The 22,500-nt window shown below is 50.5% G+C and overlaps 1 protein-coding gene across 1 annotated transcript in view; it reads right to left on the bottom strand.

The window, feature by feature from the left end:
• The window catches only part of plxna3 (plexin A3), a 56,114-nt gene that overhangs the window by 25,727 nt on the left and 7,887 nt on the right, over nt 1-22,500 (bottom strand). The window contains exons 2-6 of the mRNA XM_076026743.1: nt 17,585-17,964; nt 17,154-17,344; nt 14,268-14,815; nt 13,057-13,221; nt 10,561-10,743 (exon numbers count right to left, since the gene is read on the bottom strand). Coding sequence (XP_075882858.1) covers nt 10,561-10,743; nt 13,057-13,221; nt 14,268-14,815; nt 17,154-17,344; nt 17,585-17,880 — 1,383 coding nt within the window. The 5' untranslated portion in view covers nt 17,881-17,964. The remainder of the gene's footprint in view (nt 1-10,560; nt 10,744-13,056; nt 13,222-14,267; nt 14,816-17,153; nt 17,345-17,584; nt 17,965-22,500) is intronic.

The raw sequence follows: 22,500 nt of genomic DNA, 5'->3' as shown, positions 1-22,500 counted from the left end.
ACAACCAGTTTGAGGACAACAACAAGGTTAACAAACAGGCTGCAAGATATAAAGACACACACACACACACACTCTCCTCTTAGCAGAAAAAAACAAGGAGGAGCTGTGTGTGTGTGTGTGTGTGTGTGTGTGTGTGTGTGTGTGTGTGTGTGAGAGAGATCCATTTAGCTCCTTCAGACAGACACTAAACATTGTTCAGTCAGCCATCAGAGCCTCAAGGGGGTGGGGGAAGGGTACGGGGGGGGTAGTTAAGCTTATTAGTTCCTTCCCATCCTCCCTCCCCCCCCCACCCTCCCTCCATATACTCATACACACACAATACTGAGACCACCAACTAATGGTTTAAACCCCTAAGGCGTGCACACACACGCAGACACACAGACACACACTAACTAGAAGTGACAAGAGAGGTGAGGGAGGTGAAGGCAGCAGGACACACTGTCTGGCTGCCTCTTTATTTACCAACTGAATCCAATAATAATAATGATAATAATGATAATAACAATGATAATAGAAATCATTTTGGCAGATTTTTCCATGCTCTTTTGCCAAGCAGCACCGTAGCTCCGGTCCTGTCTCACCTCAGCCGAGCTTGTGTCTTATTTTCAAAAAAAAAAGCAGGTCCGCCACCTGTCTGACCTCTGACCCCCCCTCCTCCTCCTCTCCACCTCACTTCACCTCACCTGGCTGCTCAGGTGTGCCGAGACCTCCGGCGTCAGCGCCACAGGCACTTCCTGTCCACGCCGAGTCGAACTGCCATTCTGAACGAGTGCAAAATCTGGCGGCGCTTTTATTTTGCGAGGTGAGAGATGGCCGGGCGACGAGCAGGGGGTCAAAGGTCACCACTCATTCGCTGTTCTGACTTAAGCAACTTAGATGATTAAAGAATGAATGGGATTCTTAATTTTATGGAGACAAAATGAACAAGACTCAGAGCTCAAAATTGGATAAACGATATATAAGGAGCTAAAATCAAATTTAGAATTCCATTTACGAATCAGCTGATTTATGCGGGTTTGGCTGGGACTGAATCCAAAGGGGTCAAAGTTTCCTCTCATTTCGCATCGAGCTGTTTATCATCACAACCACCCGGCAACAATACAACAGCCCAACAACACAGAAGCTCATTTGGAAATCTGATAAATTCTCCTGATTAAAGACTCGCGACTCATTTCTGGGACGGTTAAAGCTTGAAAACCCAACCCCACAGCTTCCGGTTTTAAAAAACGTCCTACGGTTTCAAATCTTTCTTTCCGTTGCAGTCGGATGGATACCACCCCCATCCTCCTCCCCCCGCCAAAAAAACAAACTGAACAAAAAAAAAAAATGGCTGGTGTGATGATGAGAATTGTGACAAACAGCTGAAACGCTGCGCGTGTGGACAGACGGATTACGCCAACTAAAACGTTTTGGCTCTCGGGTTTGAGAGGAGCGACGGGGCCCTGGATTATCATCGCCATGGCAACAATTACATATGATATAATGGATAATGTGCGAAGCCCCTCGGAGTGGTGGAACGACACGGAGAGAGAGAGCGAGAGAGAGAGCGAGAGAGTATGAAGAGTCTTCAGCCTCTTTGGGGAGCTGACAGATTTGCTCGTTCTTCCATCATCTCCCCGGCAACCGAATAATAATTAATCTACCTCTGCGTGTGTGTGTGTTGTGCGTTTTTTTGTGCGGCGTGCGTGAGTGTCTGTGTGTGTGTGATGCAACATTATCCATCGTTCACTATGTAGGACAGAGAGAGAGAAAGAGAAAGAGAGAGAGGGAGAGATGATGCAAAAGGAAAAAATTGCAAAAGGAGGAAGGGGGGGGGAGAAAGGGGAGAAGGAGGAGGGGGGAAGAGGAGGAGAAAGGGGAGGAGGAGGAGGGGGGAAGAGGAGGAGAAAGGGGAGGAGGTGTGGGTGGGGGAGCGAGGGGGAGGAGATGGGAGGAGGGGGCGGGGGGGGCGGAGGGAAGCGGCTTGCCGATCCGATCGTGTTCGTTTGCGCCGCTCGTCGCGTCGGCCGAAAAAACACGGGCTCCGGGTTTGACGGCGATGCGTTCAGGTGCGGTGGGACGCCGTGTTCGACGAGAGGAACTACAGCTTCCCAGCCGATGAGGGACCCAGCTGGGGGGCAGGGGGGCGGTTCCACCGACACTGGCAGCAGCTACCAGCTACCTATTGGTGGGAGGGTTGACACCAGACCAGGTCATGGTGGGCGGAGTTTTATTACAGTGTGTGTGTGTGTGCAGCAGCAGCAGCTTCCTGTTCCTGTCAGAGGCTGTAGCTCGCCCCATTTTCACCTCCAACACAGATTAAACCCTCTTTTTTTCTGCTATTTCCCATCAATCCATTTATTTTCTTTCTTTCCCCAAACGTCCGAACGCCGGCGAGGCCCCTGAACGCTGCCTTGGTGAAAGGTCCTGCGGAGGCTGAGGGGTGTGTTGAACGCCGCTCGTCTCCGGGTGATAAAAAGCAGCACACACTGGAATGTTCCTGTAAACTGGAAGAAGAAATCTTCCAAAGGCCACTGTAAATCAGCCGCGACGTCACTTTGCTGTTGCCAAACGTTTCTGCACGACTGGAGAACATCAGGAGGGTGTCGACCGGACCCGGCTGGTTCCTGGGTGAAGTTGGAGTGATGCTAGGGGAAGGTCTGGTCACACTGGCTGATGAAAATGTCACGTGGTTCCTGATGTGATCCAGGGGAGTCGCTGCGCTGGAGAAGGAACTAGGAAAGGTTCCAGGTGTTTATAAATTTTGTGGTTTTTGTTAAGTTCCTACGATGAAAACTTGGAGAAGGTTCCGGTTCCTCCGATAGTTCCAGAAGTTCCAGTTGGTCTCTGATGTGTTGAAACCGTTGGAAATACCTGAAGCTGAAAAATTCCACCAGGACGCTATTGTGACCTCCACATTGATCTGAGTGTGTGTTTGTGTGTCTGTGTGCGTGTACGTGTTGTCTGTATTTGTTCAGCACTAATCAGTTGCTTGTTCACATGGACGCAGTGTTTGTCTGCACTGTCCACACACTCCACTGCCAACCTGAGTCCGTGTGTGTGTGAGTGTGTGTGTGTGTGTGTGAGTGTGTGTGTGAGAGTGTGTGTCCCCTTTGTCAACTTCACTTTACCTCCCGGTGACAAACATCCAGCTACGGAACTTTTTACTTCTTCTACTCGCCGTCGACGTTCACGTGGTTTGACTTCTTGTCTGCCGCCGGCCAATCAGGTGGCTCGATTCGTCAATCGACCAATCGCCACCCTGTCAGTTAAACCAATTGTCGTCCCAGCCAACTGCTCGGCCAATCAGCTGATCAGTCGGCTTGTCAATCGCTCACCCAGGCAGCTAATGAGCGGCTCAGTCGGGACTTTTAATCTGAAAGGACTGAATAGGAAATCAGTCTGAATCTAATTTCGTCCTATTTTGGGACTTCACAGGATGTGATTGGTCGCGTCGGAGGCAAGAACCAGAAGGAAACCAGCGTGAAAAAACAAAACAAAACAAAAAAATTACGACTGAGGCGTTCAAAGACCGCCAGCGATCAAAGCCTCCCACCACTGACCATCACGTCGCACAACTTCACACACACCTGTCAATAACTGGAGAGCAGCCCAGTGTGGCGTCGTCATGACCCGTTTCAGGGAAACGGAACGAAAGATTTTCAGTTCAACGCTTTGAAAAGCACAAATTTAGAAAATAAATTTGGTTGAAATTTTTACATTTTTCCCTTCGTGTTTTCAAAACATGGATAAAAAACCAGTGAAGTGACAAATGGGGAACAACTCCTCAACCACAATCTAATTGGCTGGTTAACGGTCCACTGGTTAACGGGTGCCGCACAACAACAACAACAACACCAAAAACAATAACGACAACAACAACGTTTCTCAACTCATCGTCAGCCTGATCGGTGATCAACTCGTTTGGTCTTTCCAGATCTGCGGATCGTTAACGAGTTCAGGTGAGACGTTGGCGAGCGCTAACTAATTATTTTTTTTTGGCAGAGAATTCACTGTCACTCATTTCAGGGCGTGATGAAATGCGGGGTAACACACACACACACACACACACACACACACACACACACACACACACACACACACACACACACACACACAGAGTGAAGTAGGTCGGGTTGTTTCAGCGAACAACATCACGTCGTGACGCTGGAGGAAAAGCTAATTAGCGGCAGGTCGCTAACGAGCTCGCCGGCATAAGAACGCATGAAAGTGTTGCTCCAAGTGTGGGAGGAGCCAGCGGGAGTTCAGGCTGGCCGGTAACCACGGCAACACCAGAGCGCGACAAGAAGGTTTAAAAAATAATAATAATAACAATAATAATGACACCAGCTGCTCAAAGTAAAGATGGCCGCCGCCGCTGCTTCACAACTTCCTGTCTGTGTTTTGCGTCCAATCAGAAGCGGCCCTGCAGCCGTCAGAGGAGTTACTGCTGCCGATCCTGAGGAGTCTGTCTCTCTCACACACACACACACACACACACACACACACACACACACACACACACACACACACACACACACCTTCTAAATGTGACCCACTTTCAACACTCCTCACCGCCTCCTTCCTCCCCTTCCACCAGCAGCACCTCCTCCTCCTCCTCGTCCTCCTCCTCCTCCTCCCACTTCTTCTCCACCTCCTCCTCCCAGCCTTCCTCTCCTTCATCCTCTCTTCTCCTCACCCGCCTCCCCCCATCCCCCCATCCCCCGCTCTCAGCCCTCTGCAGATCTCAGCTGAGCGGCTGATGGGTATGTTGATCACGTTCTTCCTCACTGGCGCAGCGTCAGGAGTTCTTTCTGCAGCTCCCACAGAAACACACACTTCACCTCTGCCTCTCTCGCTCTCTCTCTCTCTCTCTCTCTCACACACACACACACACACCCACCAAGAAGCTTCTGACAGAAACTGAGATCTGTTCCTTGTTTTCGTCCAATCAACGTGAGATTTTCCAGACAGAGCTGAACTTCTGTCCACACGGCTGCAAAGTGGAAAAACTGGCCACTAAACTTAATGTGTGTGTGTGTGTGTGTGTGTGTGCACATGTGTGTGTAAGAATGTGTGTTGTGCAGTGATTTATTCTGACACAAAAAAACCCTGCTTTGTGCAGACAAGTTGTTGATTTTGGGAGGAAGTCGATCGGACAAATGATAAATAATAAATGATAATGAACAATAATAAGATGAAAAACTGCGGCAGCACTTTGTCGGACAAACACTGTCTCTTTCGGAGACAACGACAACGCTGCCCGTGGGACTGGGAGCGTCCTGATTGGTACAGGACCACCAGAGTCATGCCAAAAAACACCAGCCACTCAACACTTCCTGTTGTGAACCTTCCAAAATAAAAGCCTGGTGCAAAATTTGATTAAAAAAAAAAAAGTATTTTAAAAAAAATGAAACTTTGATAGTAAGAAGACATTTATCACTTGATGATCCTGGGGAGCAGAAACATTTGAGACCACACGCGCACACACACACACACACACACACACACACACACACACACACACACACACACACACACACACACACACACACACACACAAATCTGGTGCAGTCGGTTGGAGTGTGTGTGCTGAGCTGTGTTGTTGAGTCCCACCATGTTCAGATTTAGACTGGGTGTGGCTCGAGGTTCACTGGCTCAGCCTCGGCAACACACACACACACACGTGCACACACGCGTACACAGAGAGGCCATGAAAGAAGGAGAGGAAGCAGAATGACTCGCTCACTTTTAATTCAGACCACACACTGTTTTTTACTGCTCAGTATGTGTGTGTGTGTGTGTGTGTGTGTGTGTGTGTGCGCGTGTGCGTGCATGAATGCGTGTGTGTGACGTCAGATTCAAACGTGTCCTTTGGGACAAACTTTATGGATTTCGCTGTAAAACATGGTCAATAAGGGGGGAGAGAGAGAGAGAGAGAGAGAGAGAGAGAGAGAGAGAGAGAGAGAGAGAGAGAGAGAGAGAGAGAGAGAGAGAGAAAAGAGAGAGAGAGACATAAAACAGGGAGCGAGGGCGAGCAGGGTGAGAGAGGGATGATAAGGATGAGGGCAAGAGAGAGAGAGAGAGAGAGAGGGAGAGATGGGGGGCGAGACACACAGATGAAGTCATTTCCCAAGGTGAATCCTGACGACACACACGGCTGATAAAGCTGCGTGTGTGTGTGCTCTGTGTGTGTGTGTGTGTGTGTGTGTGTGTGTGTGTGTGTGTGTGTGTGTGTGTCCGTCCACCAGAAGCTTGTGACTGGGGATAAAGGGTCGTTTATCAGCGGGCTGCTGCTGCTGCTTTACTTCACTTCACTTTCCTCCAGTTTAAATCAGCCCACAAGCAGGTTTTTTGTCTCTGAGCAGCAGCAGCAGCAGCAGCAGCAGGAAGGAGAAGAAGAAGGTTGGACCAGAAGGAGCAGAGAAGACCAAGCATCTCACTCCCAACGTCTGAATCCTCACTGATCCACTTTGAAATGTGAAAGACTTCAGCCGGTCACAGTCAGCCTGGACCAATCAGCTTCTGAGACAGGGAAAGGAAGAGGCGGAGCTGCAATGTTGGGCTCCGAGGGTGGAGAAGAAAACCGATCTGGTCTGGTGTGACAATGTGCAACAGAAGGATCGTCCAATCAGAGCCTTCCGACAGTCTTTTTGGACAGACAACACATTCCGATTGGCAGAACTGCCGAAAACCGCATTTGACTGGTTTCAAATCCTCGACAGCATGAAAGAGTGAGCCACGAGCTCTCTCTCACACACACACACACACACACACACACACACACACACACACACACACACACACACACACACACACACACACACACACTAAATCAGAGGTCACACAGTTGTGTAAACAGAGTAAATCATCACTGACTGTCTGGCAGGTTCAGACCTGTTAGCATCATAGCATAGCGATGTTAATGCACTGTCCATGCTCACACGCACACACACAGACAAACACACACACTTATGTGTGTGTGCAATGTAAACACTCGCAGGACTCGCCTGGCGAACATATGCGCCCAACAGGTTTGCGATCAGAGACACAAGCACAAACAGCAGCTGCTACCATTGCCCGTCTAGCTTAGCTTAGTTTAGCGGCTGCCGCTAAGCTGCTAACGGGCTAATAATGCTCCTGCTAACGACGCCCGGCTCCAAGCCCTCTGAGCTGGGCGTAAACAAACCTGTCGAACGGATCAAAAACCCCACAATCTGACACACACGCACGCGCACACACACACACTCAGTCACTGGCGGCCCACAACAGCAGAAACCTGAGAGCAGCGCCGTCACACAAGCCGTCACACAAGCCGTCACACAAACCGACTCAGCGTAAACACAAACCGTGTGTGTTTATTTTCACTCGCTGGTGTTTATTTGTGGGAGGGGCGGCGGCGGCCTCTACTGCACGCGCTCAGTAACGACCAGGGCTGGACAGACTGAGGAGCAGGCAGGGCCACTAGCTAGAGAGCTCGACTGACTCCGCCCACACCGCCTGAAAAGAGGGGGAGGGGCTACACAAGGGCAGCAATTGTTACAGAAGCTGTTTTATTTTTTATCAACGATCAGAGTGAGAAAATTACCAGCTGGCCCTGAATGCAGCACCAACAGAGAGGGAAGTGTGTGTGTGTGTGTGTGTGTGTGTGTGTGTGTGTGTGTGTGTGTGTGTGTGTGTGTGTGTGTGTGAAGCTCAGGTGTGAAACTTCCACCTCCAATCACAGCCATCATCAACAGTTAATATGGCCAGGCAGACTGTAACCGTGTGTGTGTGTGTGTGTGTGTGTGTATGTGTGTGATGGCGCTGACAGATTTTAATTCCTTAACTAATCATTTATCCAATCAGTGGTCTCGGTCCACAGAGGGACTCCTCTGATTGGCTCGGGGCCTTAAGAGCCCACACTCTGTTCTGACGCAGGACGAAGGACAAGAGGCGGAGCTTTTTCTAAAAGCAGCCAATCAGCTTTCAGATCAGGTTTAACAACATTCAAAATGAAGTTTGGCTAAAGCCGTTCATTTGGTGACACGCCCTCCCGCTGCAGCTGAGCAGCATCAGCCAGTCGCAGGGGACACGAACCGGGCACGGCGCCACCATGTGGGCAAATCTTCCTGTTCCTTTTTTTCCCCTGAACAAACGACATCAGTTTCAAATGAATTTACCCTTGTTACTCCTATTTGTCTAGGAATGAAAAAAACACCTCCGCCGCCGAGAGCACAGGTGAGATTCACAGGTGCGGCTCAACTTAATCAATAGTCACAATCTGCCAACATGCGCTCGCACGCACTCATGCACACACAGACTGAGACGCACTCACACTGAGGAGCAGGTGCAGCCGCCTCCTAATAATAATCATCGATATGAATCTGAATCCACAGATTAATTTCCCTCTCTGGCAGCGAGGATGCATGCGACAAAAAAAGAGAGCGAGAGAGGGCAGAAGCTGGAGAGGGAGGAGCAGGTGCCAAACACACATCACTGCTGCTGGAATAAAAGCCTCAATTCCCCCCCGTCTCATTAGCCAATAATGGCCCCGTTCCCTCTGAATGGAGCCCCTGATTGGCCGCCTCGTCGCTGCTAATTCACTGGGTGCTAATGGAGGGAGGAGGAGGAGGAGGAGGGCGAGGAGGAAGAGGAGAAAGGAGGGGGAAGAAGAGGAAGAGGAGGAGGAGAAGGAATAGGAGGGGGAGGAGAAGGACGAGGAAGAGGAGGAAGAAGAAGAAGAGGAAGAGAATGAAGAGAAGCGGGAGGAGAAGGACAAGGAAGAGGAAGAAGAGGAGGAGAATGAGGAGGAAGAAGAGGAAGAGGATGAGGAGGAGAATGAGGAGGAAGAAGAGGATGAGGATGAGGAGGAAGAGGAGGAGAAGGAAGAATAGGAGTAGGACGAGGAGGAAGAAGAGGAAGAGGAGGAGGAAAAAGAAGAAGACAAAGAGGAGGAAGAAGAGGACGAGGAGGAACAGGAAGAAGATGAAGAAGAAGAGGAAGAGGGGGAGTGGGAGGAAGGGCTCACTTTCCCGACAAAATCTTCCCACGAAAACAAGAGAGCTCTGAGCCGTGTTCAAAATTCATCAGCAGTTTTCGTTGCTGTTGTTGAAAGAAAAAAAAAAGTGGGCGTGTTTGAGGATCTGCACGATGACATCACAACCCCCCCCCCCCTCCCCTCCTTCCACGGCAACACATTTGAACTGTGTTCCCTCTGAGGCCTGATCGCGTTATCATGCGTGAAATCAGCGGAATGCACCTTTAAATCACCAGCATGACCACGGAGCAGCACAGACCTGCGTGTGTGTGAGTAAGTGAGTGTGAGTGTGTGTGTGTGTGTGTGTGTGTGTGTGTGTGTGTGTGCGTGTGTGTGCCTGCCCACCAGTTCACCTTCTGAACTTCTCTCAGAGGCCACAGCGGCAGCAGCTGATTGGCTCAGAGAGGGTGATGTCATGGCGGCGACAGGAAGCTGGACAGAACATGAGAGAGAGTGTGTGTGTGTGTGTGTGTGTGTGTGTGTGTGTGTGTGTGTGTTTCAGTCAGCGGCTCCTCTGTTCTGCATCCAAAACAAACACACTAGAGAGAGAGAGAGAGAGGGAGAGAGAGAGGAGACACGCTGCACTGAGCGCACCTCCCTACACACACACACACACACACACACACACACACACACACACACACACACACACACACACACACACACACACACACACACACACTTTTGACCAACTTTCAGCCAATATCAGTTCAAATCAAGTGAAAACCCATTTGGATCGAATCCATTTCAGTCTCATCCACACCAAATCAAATCAAATTCAATTCAAATCAAGAAAAAAAAGAATGAAATCTCTTCCAATCCACACCAGCAGGAAGCCTGGAGCCGCTACTGGTTCCACTGGAAGGAATCCGACTGTCTCTTCCCCCGTCCACCCTCCCTACACTCATCGTCCAGCTCCCCATCCATCATCCCTCCATCAACAATCCATCCATCAACCCCCCCCCCCATCAACCTCACCATCTCACCCCCCTCTGTCCATCCCCCATCCAACAACGCATCCCTCCATCAACAATCAATCCCTCCATCAACAATCCATCCATCACCCCCCCATCAACGCCACCATCTACCCCTCCATCCAACAATCCACCCCCCCCCCCACCATCCGTCCCTCCATCCTCTCATCAATCCCTTCATCAGTCCTTCCGAGCCGCCACCTTTACCTCCGTCAACCCTCTCATCCCTTCACCTGGCAGTCATCTGTATCTATCCGATTCACCGCTTCAATCACTCGTTCATTAATCATCCACCTGTTCACCAGTGGTCCCACCAGCCCTCCATCCATTGAATCCATCATATCAAAGTTTTGCATCAAATACCTTTCCTTAATGTCAAATTCATCCACTCATCCATCCATCGACTCATCCATCCATCATATCACAGACGTGCATCAAATCACTTTCCTTATCTTCAAGTCCACCTCCATCCATCCATCCGCCCATCAACTGACTGACTCATCCATCCAAAGCTTTGCATCAAACCACTTTCCTCATCTTGAAATTCCATCCATCCATCCATCCATCCTTCCCTCCACCCAGCCTTACCTTCTTCAGCTGTCCGGTCCTGGTGCCCACGAACACCACGGTGTGTTCTCCATAGGTGTACGCGGCCACAGCGCCCATGCCCTGTGTGCGGTCCTCGTACAGCGGGTATCCCTCGATGACTCGCAGGCCCCCCAGCGGCTGGTTCAGCACCAGGCCGCAGAAGTTGTCCCCGATCTGCATCGGCTGTGGAGGAGAGAGAGGGAGAGATGAGGAGGAGGAACCGGTCAGACCAGGGAAGGAACCAGTAAGCAGGAAGCAGGAAGTACACTGGCACGTCATAGCGGGTGCAGGCCAGCAGGGGGAGCTCTCACCAGTTCACCTTCCAGAAAAAAATAATCTCCAATTGATGGACCACTGGAAGCTCCCATCATGCTTTGCAATCTGGCAGTTTGCATCTTTGCTGGGCTCTGTTGCTAAGAGACGCTACGCCACCAGAGGTGGGCAAACTTTTTGATTGGTGGAGCCACAGTGGGTTCTAAAATTGGACAGAGGGACCAGAGCAGGAGCAGATGGATGAAGTGCTTTGGTGATCCACCTCATAGGGGGAAAAACATACCATGGGATATGCAAAAAAAACATGTTGCTTTAATGTTTATTTTATTGAAAATGAACTAAAGCACAGCTACAACAACATATGTGTCTTTGAAGCCACACGGTGTTTAACGCTTTATTGAAATGACTCTGAAAAAATGCAAAAATGGATGAAAAACTGCAATTTTAAGACTTACTCGCTACTAACATAATTTCTTCAGGGTCGGCAGGCCGGATTAAAAAGCTTCACATGCCGCATATGGCCCCCAGGCCGTAGTTTGCCCACCCCTGTGCTAGACGATGCTAAGCTAGCTGCCAGAGTTAATGAAAGTGCGGCCGGTGTTATTGGCTGGAGACACTCGCGGCTTCTCCGGGTCAGGAAATGAGAAAAGAGACGGAAGCGACACACAATCTGCACACACACACACACACACACACACACACACACACACACACACACACACACACACACACACACACACACACCTGTAAACAACAACCTCAATTTTTATTTTATTTTCTCTTTATTCGACATCAGAGCGGCCTGCACTCGTTACCCAGCTGTCATCACACCGTCACCTTCCCATGCTGTCGCGCTTCATCGCGGGGAAAAAAATATTAGAAGAGACGCCTTTGTCTCCCCGACACCTTCTCCCTTCCCCCACCCACCTGCGAGTGGGCGGGACATGAGACTTTGATTGGCAGCTGAGCCGACACCACCGTGGTCGTCCGGCGGCGCTGAAAACATTTCTCGTCGGTGAAGACCGAGTCAAACTCGGGTGGACTGGTTGGCTGAGAGGGGTGTCACTCACAAGCCCCGCCCCCGCAGCTTGACGACGCCTCCGCCACGACGAGGAATATCACAAATAAATGACACGGTGGGCATTAAACTACGAGTTTCAAATTTGTGCGTTAGGGGGACGAGGCAGGGCTGCTTTATTACAGGGTACACACAGACACGCACACACACACACACATACACACCCTGTCATTAGTGGGTTAAAGGCCTGGGAGGGAAAACTGAGGCAGTAAAAAACAGGCAGTAGGGGGCGACGTTTTTAGTTTGGTAGGTGTATGTGTGTGTGTGTGTGTGTGTGTGTGTGTGTAAAACAGAGTTCATCATTCACCACAGGAAGATCTTGGAGATGGAGCGCGCGCACACACACACACACACACACACACACACACACACACACACACACACACACACACACACACACACACACACCCTGCTGCTTTTGACAAAAGAAGGAGGTCACCAGCCTGGACACTGGCCCCGCCTCTTTTGTCTTTGCCCCCAAAACACACACACACACACAGACACTACACAGACACATAGACACACAGACACATTCACATCTTTTTGTCTTGAGCTGTGATTGGTCGGTGGGGTCGTCCCTCTCACCCGACACCCACACTTGGACACCCCCCCCCCGCCGCATGTTGGTTACCAGGGTAACCACCGGAGGCCATTCCACCATGAATAAGAATATCATACACGCCCCTCCCCCAAACACCCCACGCCCCCCCCCTCCATCTTCCATGACCTCAAATAACCCCACTGCAGGGCTGATTAGTTTGTCCTTACGTTTGTGGTTCAACTCTACAGAAAGTGATATTTTTTCTCTTTCTTTCTGTGTGTGTGTGTGTGTGTGTGTGGGTGTGTGTGTGTGTGTCGCAGCCTGCAGGCAGCCTCAGGCAGACGATGTAGAGGATCCTCAGAGGAGCCGAGACAAAGAGACGGAGCAAGAAGGAAGAAGAGATGGAGAGGAAGTCGGAGGGAGGCAGAGAGAGGCGGAGCTTCCAGCTGCTGAAGCTACAGCAGGACGACTGGTGTCGCCGCTACACACCTTCACACACACACACACACACACACACACACACACACACACACACACACACACACACACACACACACACACACACACACACACACACACACACACACACACACACACCCCTTACCGTGTGGATGCAGGGCAGCTCCTTGTTGAGGAGCCACGGCAGCGACAGGCGTCCCTCGCCACGGTAGCAGGAGCGGATCCTCTCCCTCATGGCCAGGTTGATGGCGTGGAGCGTGAAGAGGCACAGCACCGTCTCCCTGGGCGGGTTGGAGCGGTTCTTCTGGCCCTGGAGGACAGACACACAGATAGACAAGCTGTGAGACTCCACCGGTAGGGAAACCAAAGGTGAAGAACAAAGACGACGACGAAGGAGGAGGCGGACGTGGAGGATTGGAAGTGGGACACAGCGGGCTAACGCTGCAGGCTAGCGCCACAGACACTGGAATAGGTGGCTAAGCTAAAATCCACCACACCGTAGGTACTACTAGTTTGTTATGTTACAAACAACAAGAGGAATAAATTTGTAGCACATATAGCTCTTGTTGTTAGCACTGGGTTTATTAGCCAGGTCTATAGTTAGCTTTTTTTTTACATTTAGCTAAACTATGATAACTGGGCCCTGCGATGAACTGGCGACTTGTCCAGAGTGTACCCTGCCTTCGCCCTAAGACAGCTGGGATAGGCTCCAGCAGACCCCCGTGACCCCGAATAGGAATAAGCGGGTATAGAAGATGAATGAATGAATGAATGAATGAATGATAACTGGTGGCGGAAGATGGATTAAGGTGGCGGAAGGACGAGGAGGGTGGAGCAAATGCAAGAGGGCAGAGGAAATGGAAAAAGGAGGAAGTGGATGAATTGGAGCAAGTGAGGAGGTGGAGGAAGGTGGAGGAAGTGAAGGAAGTGGAGGAAGTGGAGGAAGGTGAAAGAAAGGCAATAGAGCAGAGGAAATGGAGGAAGGTGGAGGAGGTGGAATAAGCTGGAGGAAGTGAAGGAAGTGGAGGAAGTGAAGGAAGTGGAGGAAGTGGAGGTAGTGGAGGAAGGGGGAGGAAGGTGAAAGAAAGGCGATAGAGCAGAGGAACTGGAGGAAGGTGGGGAAGGTGGAAGAAGCTGGAGGAAGTGAAGGAAGTGTAGGAAGTATAGGAAGTGAAGAAAGTGAAGGAAGTGGAGAAAGTGAAGGAAGTGGAGGTAGTGGAGGTAGTGGAGGTAGGGGAGGAAGGTGAAAGAAAGGCGATAGAGCTGAGGAAATGGAGGAAGGGGGAGGAAGGTGGAAGAAGCTGGAGGAAGTGAAGGAAGTGAAGGAAGTGGAGAAAGTGAAGGGCCTCAGCCTACCTGGGAGAAGATGACAAAGAGCACGTCGTCGTCCTCGGACAGGCCCAGCGCCTGTGCCAGCCTGCGGCCGGGCCGCTGGCGGTAGGCGGCCTGCACCAGCCGGTACTCCACCCCGTCCTTGGTGCAGCCCAGCGGGAACTCCACGTAGGAGTAGAACTCGGTGTCGTTGGAGCACATGCGCACGATCTTGGAGGTGAAGAACTTCTCGCTGCCGGCGTCCATCTGCGTGAGCTGCGTGTCCAGCTGCAGCGTGAGGAAGTAGACGTAGGTGCGGCTGGAGAAGCCGTAGACGTAGTAGATGTCGAAGGCCGGGTAGAGGGACAGCGTGTCCGACGGGATCTTGATCTGCGACGACACAAACTCGTCCTGGTAGACCAGCGAGAACATGTTGACGCTCTCCTCGTCGGCCACCAGCTTGCGGCTGGACAGCGTGGGGAAGTACTCGGAGCGGCCATCGATGGCGGCGCCGATGAAGAGGTGGCTGCCGCCCTTCTGGGGCCTCTTCCTGCGGGGGTCGGCGCCCCAGTCGTCCTCGCCCACCACCACCCCTGGAAGGGAAGGAGGTCGGGGCGGTCAGTCTGGGAAGGATGGAAGGATGGGCTAACGCAGGCAATGGGCAAACTACGGCCCGGGGGGCCATATGCGGCCCGTTAAGCTTTCTAATCCGGCCCGCCTAACTTAAAGAATTCTATTAATAGTAGATAATAAAACAGCTGTATTTCATATTTGTTTTAAGATTCATTTCAATAAAGAGCTTAATACCGTTGGGCTTCAAAGACACATTTCTCTGTACCTTGGCCTTTGTTCATTTTGCAATTGACAATGAAGAACGCTTTCTACATATCCCATAATATATATTTTTTTTCTTCTGTGAGGGGGGTCACCAAAACACTCCATCCATCTGCTCCTGCTCCAGCCCCCTCTGTCAAATTTTAGAACCCATTGTGGCCCCCCACCAGTCAAATAGTTGTGCCCACCCCCTGGTCTAGCAGGAGGTTAGCTTCAGCGCTACAGCAGTCGAACGTTTAACCAGGGACACCGGTGTAGGTACAAAATCTGTACAGATAGATAGCTAGATAGATAGATATACAGATAGATAGATAGATAGATAGATAAATAGATTGATAGATAGAAATACAGATAGATAGATAGATAGATAGATAGATAGATAGATAGCTAGATATACAGATAGATAGATAGCTAGATATACAGATAGATAGATAGATATACAGATAGATAGATATACAGATAGATAGATAGATAGATATACAGATAGATAGATAGATAGATATACAGATAGATAGCTAGATATACATATAGATAGATAGATAGATATACAGATAGATAGATAGATATACAGATAGATAGCTAGATAGATAGATATACAGATAGATAGATAGATATACAGATAGATAGATCGATAGATAGAAAATGTTCTGTCTATCTATCTATCCATCTAAGAATTGCCGTACGCGACGCCGTCGACAATCGCCGAACCCCCGAACAGATCTTGTAACCTTACAGACACCGCTCAGCCAATGACAGTTTGCCACGTCAATGAAATTGCCGGAAATCGCGCCGGAAATCGCCAGAAATGGCAGAACCTGGACAGATTCCGTAGGCCGGGCAGACTTTGCACCTACACCGGCAGCTTCGGAGCTTTTCTCTTCCGCTGCCCCACTTTCAGAAGCTCACTCCAGCACTTTTTTTGTGCCAGGCCCCCCTCCCCACCTCTCTGTTTTTTTTTTACGGAACAAAGGCGTAAAGTGCGTCACGCTAACGAGCCGTCAGAAGACGGCAGGCGTTGGCGAGGAGCGGCGAAGGGGGAGGGAGGAGGAGATGAGACGCAGAAGGAGCTAACGACGCTCACAGGAGGAGCGAAAGGAAGAAACTTTTTGGGTCGAGGGAACAAACGAGCGGCTGACTGACAGGTCTGAAGTCAGGAGTCTTTTTTTGCCGCGCGCGCAGAAAAAAAACACAACCTTAGAACTACTGGCGGAAAAAGCGAGTAAACGATGTATATTAATAAGATTAAAAAAGGAAAAAAAAAGCTGGCAGCAGAAGGCAGAAGGGGTGTTTGTTTGTTGTCGATCAGTTTATCACTCCGACATCACGGCCCGGAGGTGGAAAATAAACATTAAATATGGGAGCGGCAGCAGTTTTCAATCATCCTCTCGGCTCCGACTGGAAACTGACAAGTCAGCTTTAAATCACAAGGAAGAGAAGAAGAAGAAGAAAAAAAACACCCCAAATGCTCTGACAGATGATGGACACCGGCGGCTCGTCCAGGAAACAAAGTGGAGAAAAAAAGAAGAGGGGAAAAAAAAACCATCAGATTGTCATTTCTGTGGGCAAAGCTGTGACAGGACACTGAGTCTCCTCACACCGACAGGAAGTCCCGCCCACCGCTGTGAGGGAGACACACCTGTTTGCTTTCACCTCAGCAGTTAGCTTGGTCCAGGTGTGGGCAAACTACGGCACGGGGGCCATACGCGGCCCGTCATCAAAAAGGTGACTTTTATCCATTTTTCCAGTGTTTTAAGAGCCATTTCGATAAAGAGCTAAATACTGTACTACTATTTTATTGTTTTCTACATATCCTCCTATGAGGCGGGTCACCAAAAAACACTCCAAATTTTAGAGCCCATTGTGGCCCACCAGTCAAAAACGTAGCCTACCCCTGGATTAGCCGCTAACCCCACTGATTGACGGGAAGCTAAGATCGGGTATCGTAAGCTCCAGCTCTTCCTCTTGATGGAGCTAAACTAAGCTAAGCTAAGATAAGCTAGCCGGCGGTTCCCCACCTGTCTCTGATCTCTGAGCACCGTGTGAAACCTCTCTTTTCCTTTTTTTTTTTGGTGTCAGCAGTTAGCCAACTTAGCTCACCTGCCATGCCGTCGGCCTCCTTGGCCCCGGACAGGTAGTGCTCCTTGCGGTGGTGCGGCTCGCCCAGCTTGAAGAGGTCGTCCAGCCGCAGGAACTGGCAGACGCCCTGCCAGATGGAGCCGCACGCCACCAGCCGCTCGCCGCTGTAGTCCACCAGCAGCAGCTTGTTGACGTTGTCCGACATCTCCAGCCTGTCGGACGGCAGAGGTGGGGGGGTAGCGAAGCACAAGTACTTGTCAGTGCACTTGAGTAGGTTTTTTTTCAGAGATCTGTACGTTACTTGAGTGATTTCTTTTTCCGACGACTTTTTACTTACAGAGAGTGAGAGAGGGAGACAGAGAGAGAGAGAGAGAGAGACACACACACAGAGAGAGAGAGAGAGAGAGAGAGAGAGAGAGAGGGAGGGAGAGTGAGAGAAGCAGGAGACTGACCTGTGGGCGCAGGCCCGGACGCTTGGCGGCGGGTAGCAGGTGGCGTTGTCCTCCACCGGCCCGGTCATGTGACTCCTCAGCTCCGTCAGATTGGCTGACAGCTTCAGCACGCGGTTGACGGCGCCCACAAACACCTCGCCCGTCCGCCGGTGCACAGTCAGGTGGGTGAGGGAGGTGTCGAACGCCCGGTACACCGCCCTGCCCGCCACCGAGGAGGAGGAGGAGGATAGGGCGGGGGCGGCCAGGGAGAGGGGGAGGAGGAGGAGGAGAAGGAAGTGGGAGGGGGAGGGGTGCATTGTGGGTAAGGAGGAGGAGGAGGAGGAGGAGGAATGAGGAGCTGGCTACAGGTCTGAGGGCGAGTCAGCTTCAGTTGTACATGACTGTGGGCGGAGAGAGAGAGAGAGAGAGAGAGAGAGAGAGAGAGCGAGAGGGAGAGATTTAATTAAAGGTGCAGTTGCACAACATGACCAGTGGTGAGCGGATGGCGCCGTAAGCAGCAGGACCGCCTCATCAAACCTCAGCGTACAATGTCACATGACCTGATGATGTCACCTGATCACCTTCGATGTGAGAGGAACCACGCAACTGACTACGGCAGGAAGTGGGGCAGGAAGTGAGACAGGTAAATGAGGTGGATGTTCACCTGAACTGGGAAACCCTGGCAATAATGTTTGTAATATTGTGTTCCTGTTTTGTTTTGTTGTTGTCTTATTGTTGTTTTTGCTGTTTTTTGTTTGGTTTCTTTGGATGTATGTATGTATGTTTGTCTGCATTTGTGAATAAATATATTAAAAAAAGGAAGTGAAGCAGGAAGTGATGACAGGAAGTAAAGCAGGAAGTGAAGCAAGAAGTGAGACAGGAAGTGAGGCAGGTGGTTCAGAGTGACTCACCTGGATTAAATAATGGACTCTGATTGGGGTTTGTCCCTCAATCAGTAAGTCTGGAGATTAGCAGTGTGTGTGTGTATGTGTGTGTGTGTGTATGCGTTTGCATATGTTTGTGTGTGTGTGTGTGTGTGTGTGTGCGTGTATATGTTTGCATATGTGTGTGTGTGTGTGTGTGTGTGTGTGTGTGTGTGTGTGTGTGTGTGCGATCGATCTGTTTCTGTCTGTCCTCTTACTGATTCTGTCTCGAAGCCTCGCCAGCTCCAGTGACGGCGCAGTGGATGGAAACTTTGCTGCTGTGTTTATGTTTGACTGGTGGCTCTGATTACACACACACACACACACACACACACACACACACACACACACACACACACACACACACACACACACACACACACACACACACACACACACACGTGCATTCTGAAGACCTTCTATATGTCTCCACACTGGACCCATCGAAGCCACGGCCTCATTTTCCATCTTTTAGCTCATGTTCCCTCCTCTGCTTTCCCCCAAAAAGCCACCTGTCTGTTGCACAACTCACTGTCAACCCCGTTTATCCTTAATTTGTACAAAGAATTTACCAGCAATATTTTAGCAGAGAAAAAAATCTTCCAATGTATGTTGACAAAAAAAAATCAAGTTTTCCTGCTCCAGAACCTAAGCTAGCAGCTAACCAAAGCTGGCGCTGGTTTGAAATCACAGCAACAATCTGTGAATTGCAAATCCAGTGTCAGGAATGTACTTTTTTTTTGAACAAAACTGCACAAAATGTGACCTGGTAATTATAGCTAACATGTGGCTAACTGCTAGCCAAAAATCATTTTAACAAGCTTCTGGTTGGTGGAGACAACTGAAACAAAAGAGCTAAAAAGCAGCTAGGTACAAATCCAACAATCACTTTAAGGAATCGACAACTACGGACACCCGTTAGCACGGCGCTAACGCTGCAGCTCTTCCGGCTAAATCAGCAATGACTTCCTGCAAAAAAAAACAACAAAAAAACAAAAAACACAGGAGAGTTGAGTGTTTGATGACATAGGAGCAAAGATCTCGGTGTCTATTGCGTCTGAATAAAGACAATTAAAACAAAAAAGCAACAAAAAGGCGTTCCTGTGATAATTAACCCCAGAGAAAAGAACGAGAAACGGTTCGTCTGTTCACCGATTCATGAAGAAAGAACGAGTCGGAGCGTCTGAGCGCGTTTCGCCGCTTGTCAATCACGGCGACTCCCAGAATCCCTCGAGTGAATTCTCCACTCCACACACACACTCTTCAACTTAGAAGCCTCTTCAAATGGAATCAAAGACACAGGATTTAATTCTCGTTTTCCGGAGGTTCTGATCTTCTCCCGCATCAAAACATCGCCGAGGGAGACGCTGGTTGTCTGTCGCTTCGACTGCTCGTCTCACGGAGGGGGAAAAAAAAACTAAAATGCCATAGCTGATACCAGACTGAAGAAGAAGAAGAAGAAAGAGGAGGAGGAGGAGGAGGAGAAGAAGAAGAAGACAAATCGATATAACCCCATCATCACTTGTCCGCAACCTCGGAATCAACCTCGACCCCAACCTCACCTTCGACCACCATGTCTCCCAACTTGCCCGCTCCGCCTTCTTTCACCTGAAGAACATCGCCAGACTCCGCCCCTTCAGTGGCTCCGCCCCCACCCTCTGGAAGTCCCTCCCCCAAACACATCCGCAACTGCACAGAGCTCAATAACTTCAAGTCTGTCCTCAAAACCCACCTCTTCAGACTTGCCTACCCTACCTGAACCCTCCTACCCACCACACCTCCCAGCCCATATTTGCCCTCTCAACCCTGTCTGTTTTAGAAGAAGAAGAAGAAGTTCTCTGAATGGACGGACAATAAAGTTTTTACTCGGAGCAACAGGGAGGTTCAGCAGGCCGTGCGCAGCAATTAACCCTATGACACACACGGAGAAACACACATGCACACGCACACGCACGAACACACGCACACACACACACACACACGCACACTTTCTCTCAAGAGCACAAAGAGCCAATGAAAGATCAGCACATTAGTTAATTAGCCTGCCGAGCACAGAGAGGAGAGGTGGACAGATGGACACGAGTGTGTGGGTGTGTGTGTGTGTGTGTGTGTGTGTGTGTAAGACGACAGACAGCTGGGCAGACAGTGGAGACAGATAGAGTTTCTCTCACTGTGCTACGATTTCCCAGGACCATCCATCACTGCTGCAGCCCAAACACCGAGTGTGTGTGTGTGCGTGCGTGCGCGTGTGTTAACCGAGGCACTTCCTGTCAGGTGTGTCGACGTCGCGGTGAAACACTGTGTTTTGCAGCAGCAGCAGCAGCACCAAACAATGATGTCACCGCCCAGGGAAGCCTCCCCAGAGGTCAAAGGTGAAAGCGGCCGACAAAAAAACAGGAAGGAAAACGTAACGTAAGCCGGCGCTGCAACTCCAATGACGTCACATGACCAATAGAAAACAGCCAAAGAGGGGAGACTGGAGGGTAACTGGACGATCACACTCACGCTGCAACGCCAACCTCCGTCCCCTGCAGAGGTTCTCCAGTGACTCAGCCGCTGTCGGCTGTCCACTGGACCCAGTTACATTTCTACATTTACATACAATTTGCCATCTTTTTTGCACTACACCGTTGCTGTAATTGGGCAAATTTCCACACTGTGAGATGAATAAAGGCCTTCTATTCTATTCTATTCTATTCTACATACACAGCAGGAACCTGTGGTCTTCATCGTCTTTTTCTTCTCCACTGCTGTTTGTAGCCACTTAGCAACAGCTGCAGGCTTCCTACAGGTGGACGTGGCTAAAATGGTGGGCGGAGCCCTGCCCCCCCCACCCGTCCACCTCCCCGTCTCTCCGTCCATCTACCGGACTCTCAGTCGGGGGCTGGGACAAACAAAGAGCGATTGTTGTGCCCCTTCCTGCCCCGGAGGGCGGCAGGTGCTGCGGGTCTCAATCAGCATCGACCGGCTGAGAGGAAAAACACCTGAGAGGGGAAAAATATCCGCATGCCGGCACCCGTGAGAGAAGACCTGCGGCGGCAGTGATTTAGCCCTCTGTCTGCGCGCAACCTTCCGCTACAATGGGACGCCAGGCCAAATCTTCCGCAGGTCCATAAGGGGCGGGGCCAAGGCCTGTCAACTGGAGGCATGGCCACCAGCCTGGGAGAGACATCGCTGGAGAAGCAGCAGCAGAAGAAGAACCAGAGACACTGGAGCTTCTGTTCACAGAACTGCTGCTGCTGCTACTACTGCTGTTGCTGCTGTTGCTGCTGCTACTGCTGTTGCTGCTGCTGCTGCTGCTGCTGTAACTGCTGTTACTGCTGCTGCTGTAACTGCTGTTGCTGCTGCTGCTGCTGTAACTGCTGCTGCTGCTGTTACTGCTGCTGCTGTAACTGCTGTTGCTGCTGCTGCTGCTGTAACTGCTGTTGCTGCTGCTGCTGCTGTTACTGCTGCTGCTGTTGCTGCTGCTGCTGTAACTGCTTCTGCTGCTGTTACTGCTGGTGCTGTTTTTACTGTTGGTGCTGCTGTAACTGCTGCTGCTGTTACACACCTGACAGACCTCTGTACCAGAGGCAGAAGGTCCGCAGCTCACCAGGGGTGGAACGTCTCAGACGCTGTGAGGTCCGACAGGCTGAACGCTGTTAAAACTGTAAAACCAAAAACAAAGACTCTCCTTCCGCTGCGTTCTGCGGCGCGTTAAAAACCGGGTGGATGGAGCCTTTAAACGCCGACAGACTATCCGGTGTCACTTCCTGCGGTCACGTAAAAACAGCGGCAGACAGTAAACACGGCTGACTTTTAACACGCCAGCGCTGGTTCCAGGACGTCTCCCTCTGTAACCGGCACAGGCTGAGCCGTTAGTGCCGTGCTAGCGCTGAGACTTCTTCCAAAAGGTCAAAAAGAACAAGAACAACAAGAAACTAGTAATTTGCCAGTTCCTTTCTAGCAAATTACCACATTTCTTCATTTTAAGCTAGCAGGAAAACCATGAGGCTAGCATGCTAGTCCAGCATG

The sequence above is a fragment of the Nelusetta ayraudi genome, unplaced genomic scaffold, assembly GCF_046127955.1.
Source record: "Nelusetta ayraudi isolate G7.1 ecotype Tasmania unplaced genomic scaffold, CSIRO-AGI_Nayr_v1 ptg000019l, whole genome shotgun sequence".
NCBI lineage: Eukaryota > Metazoa > Chordata > Actinopteri > Tetraodontiformes > Monacanthidae > Nelusetta > Nelusetta ayraudi.
The sequence above is the reverse complement of the archived record's forward strand: the minus strand, read 5'-3'. Positions and strand labels throughout refer to the sequence as shown.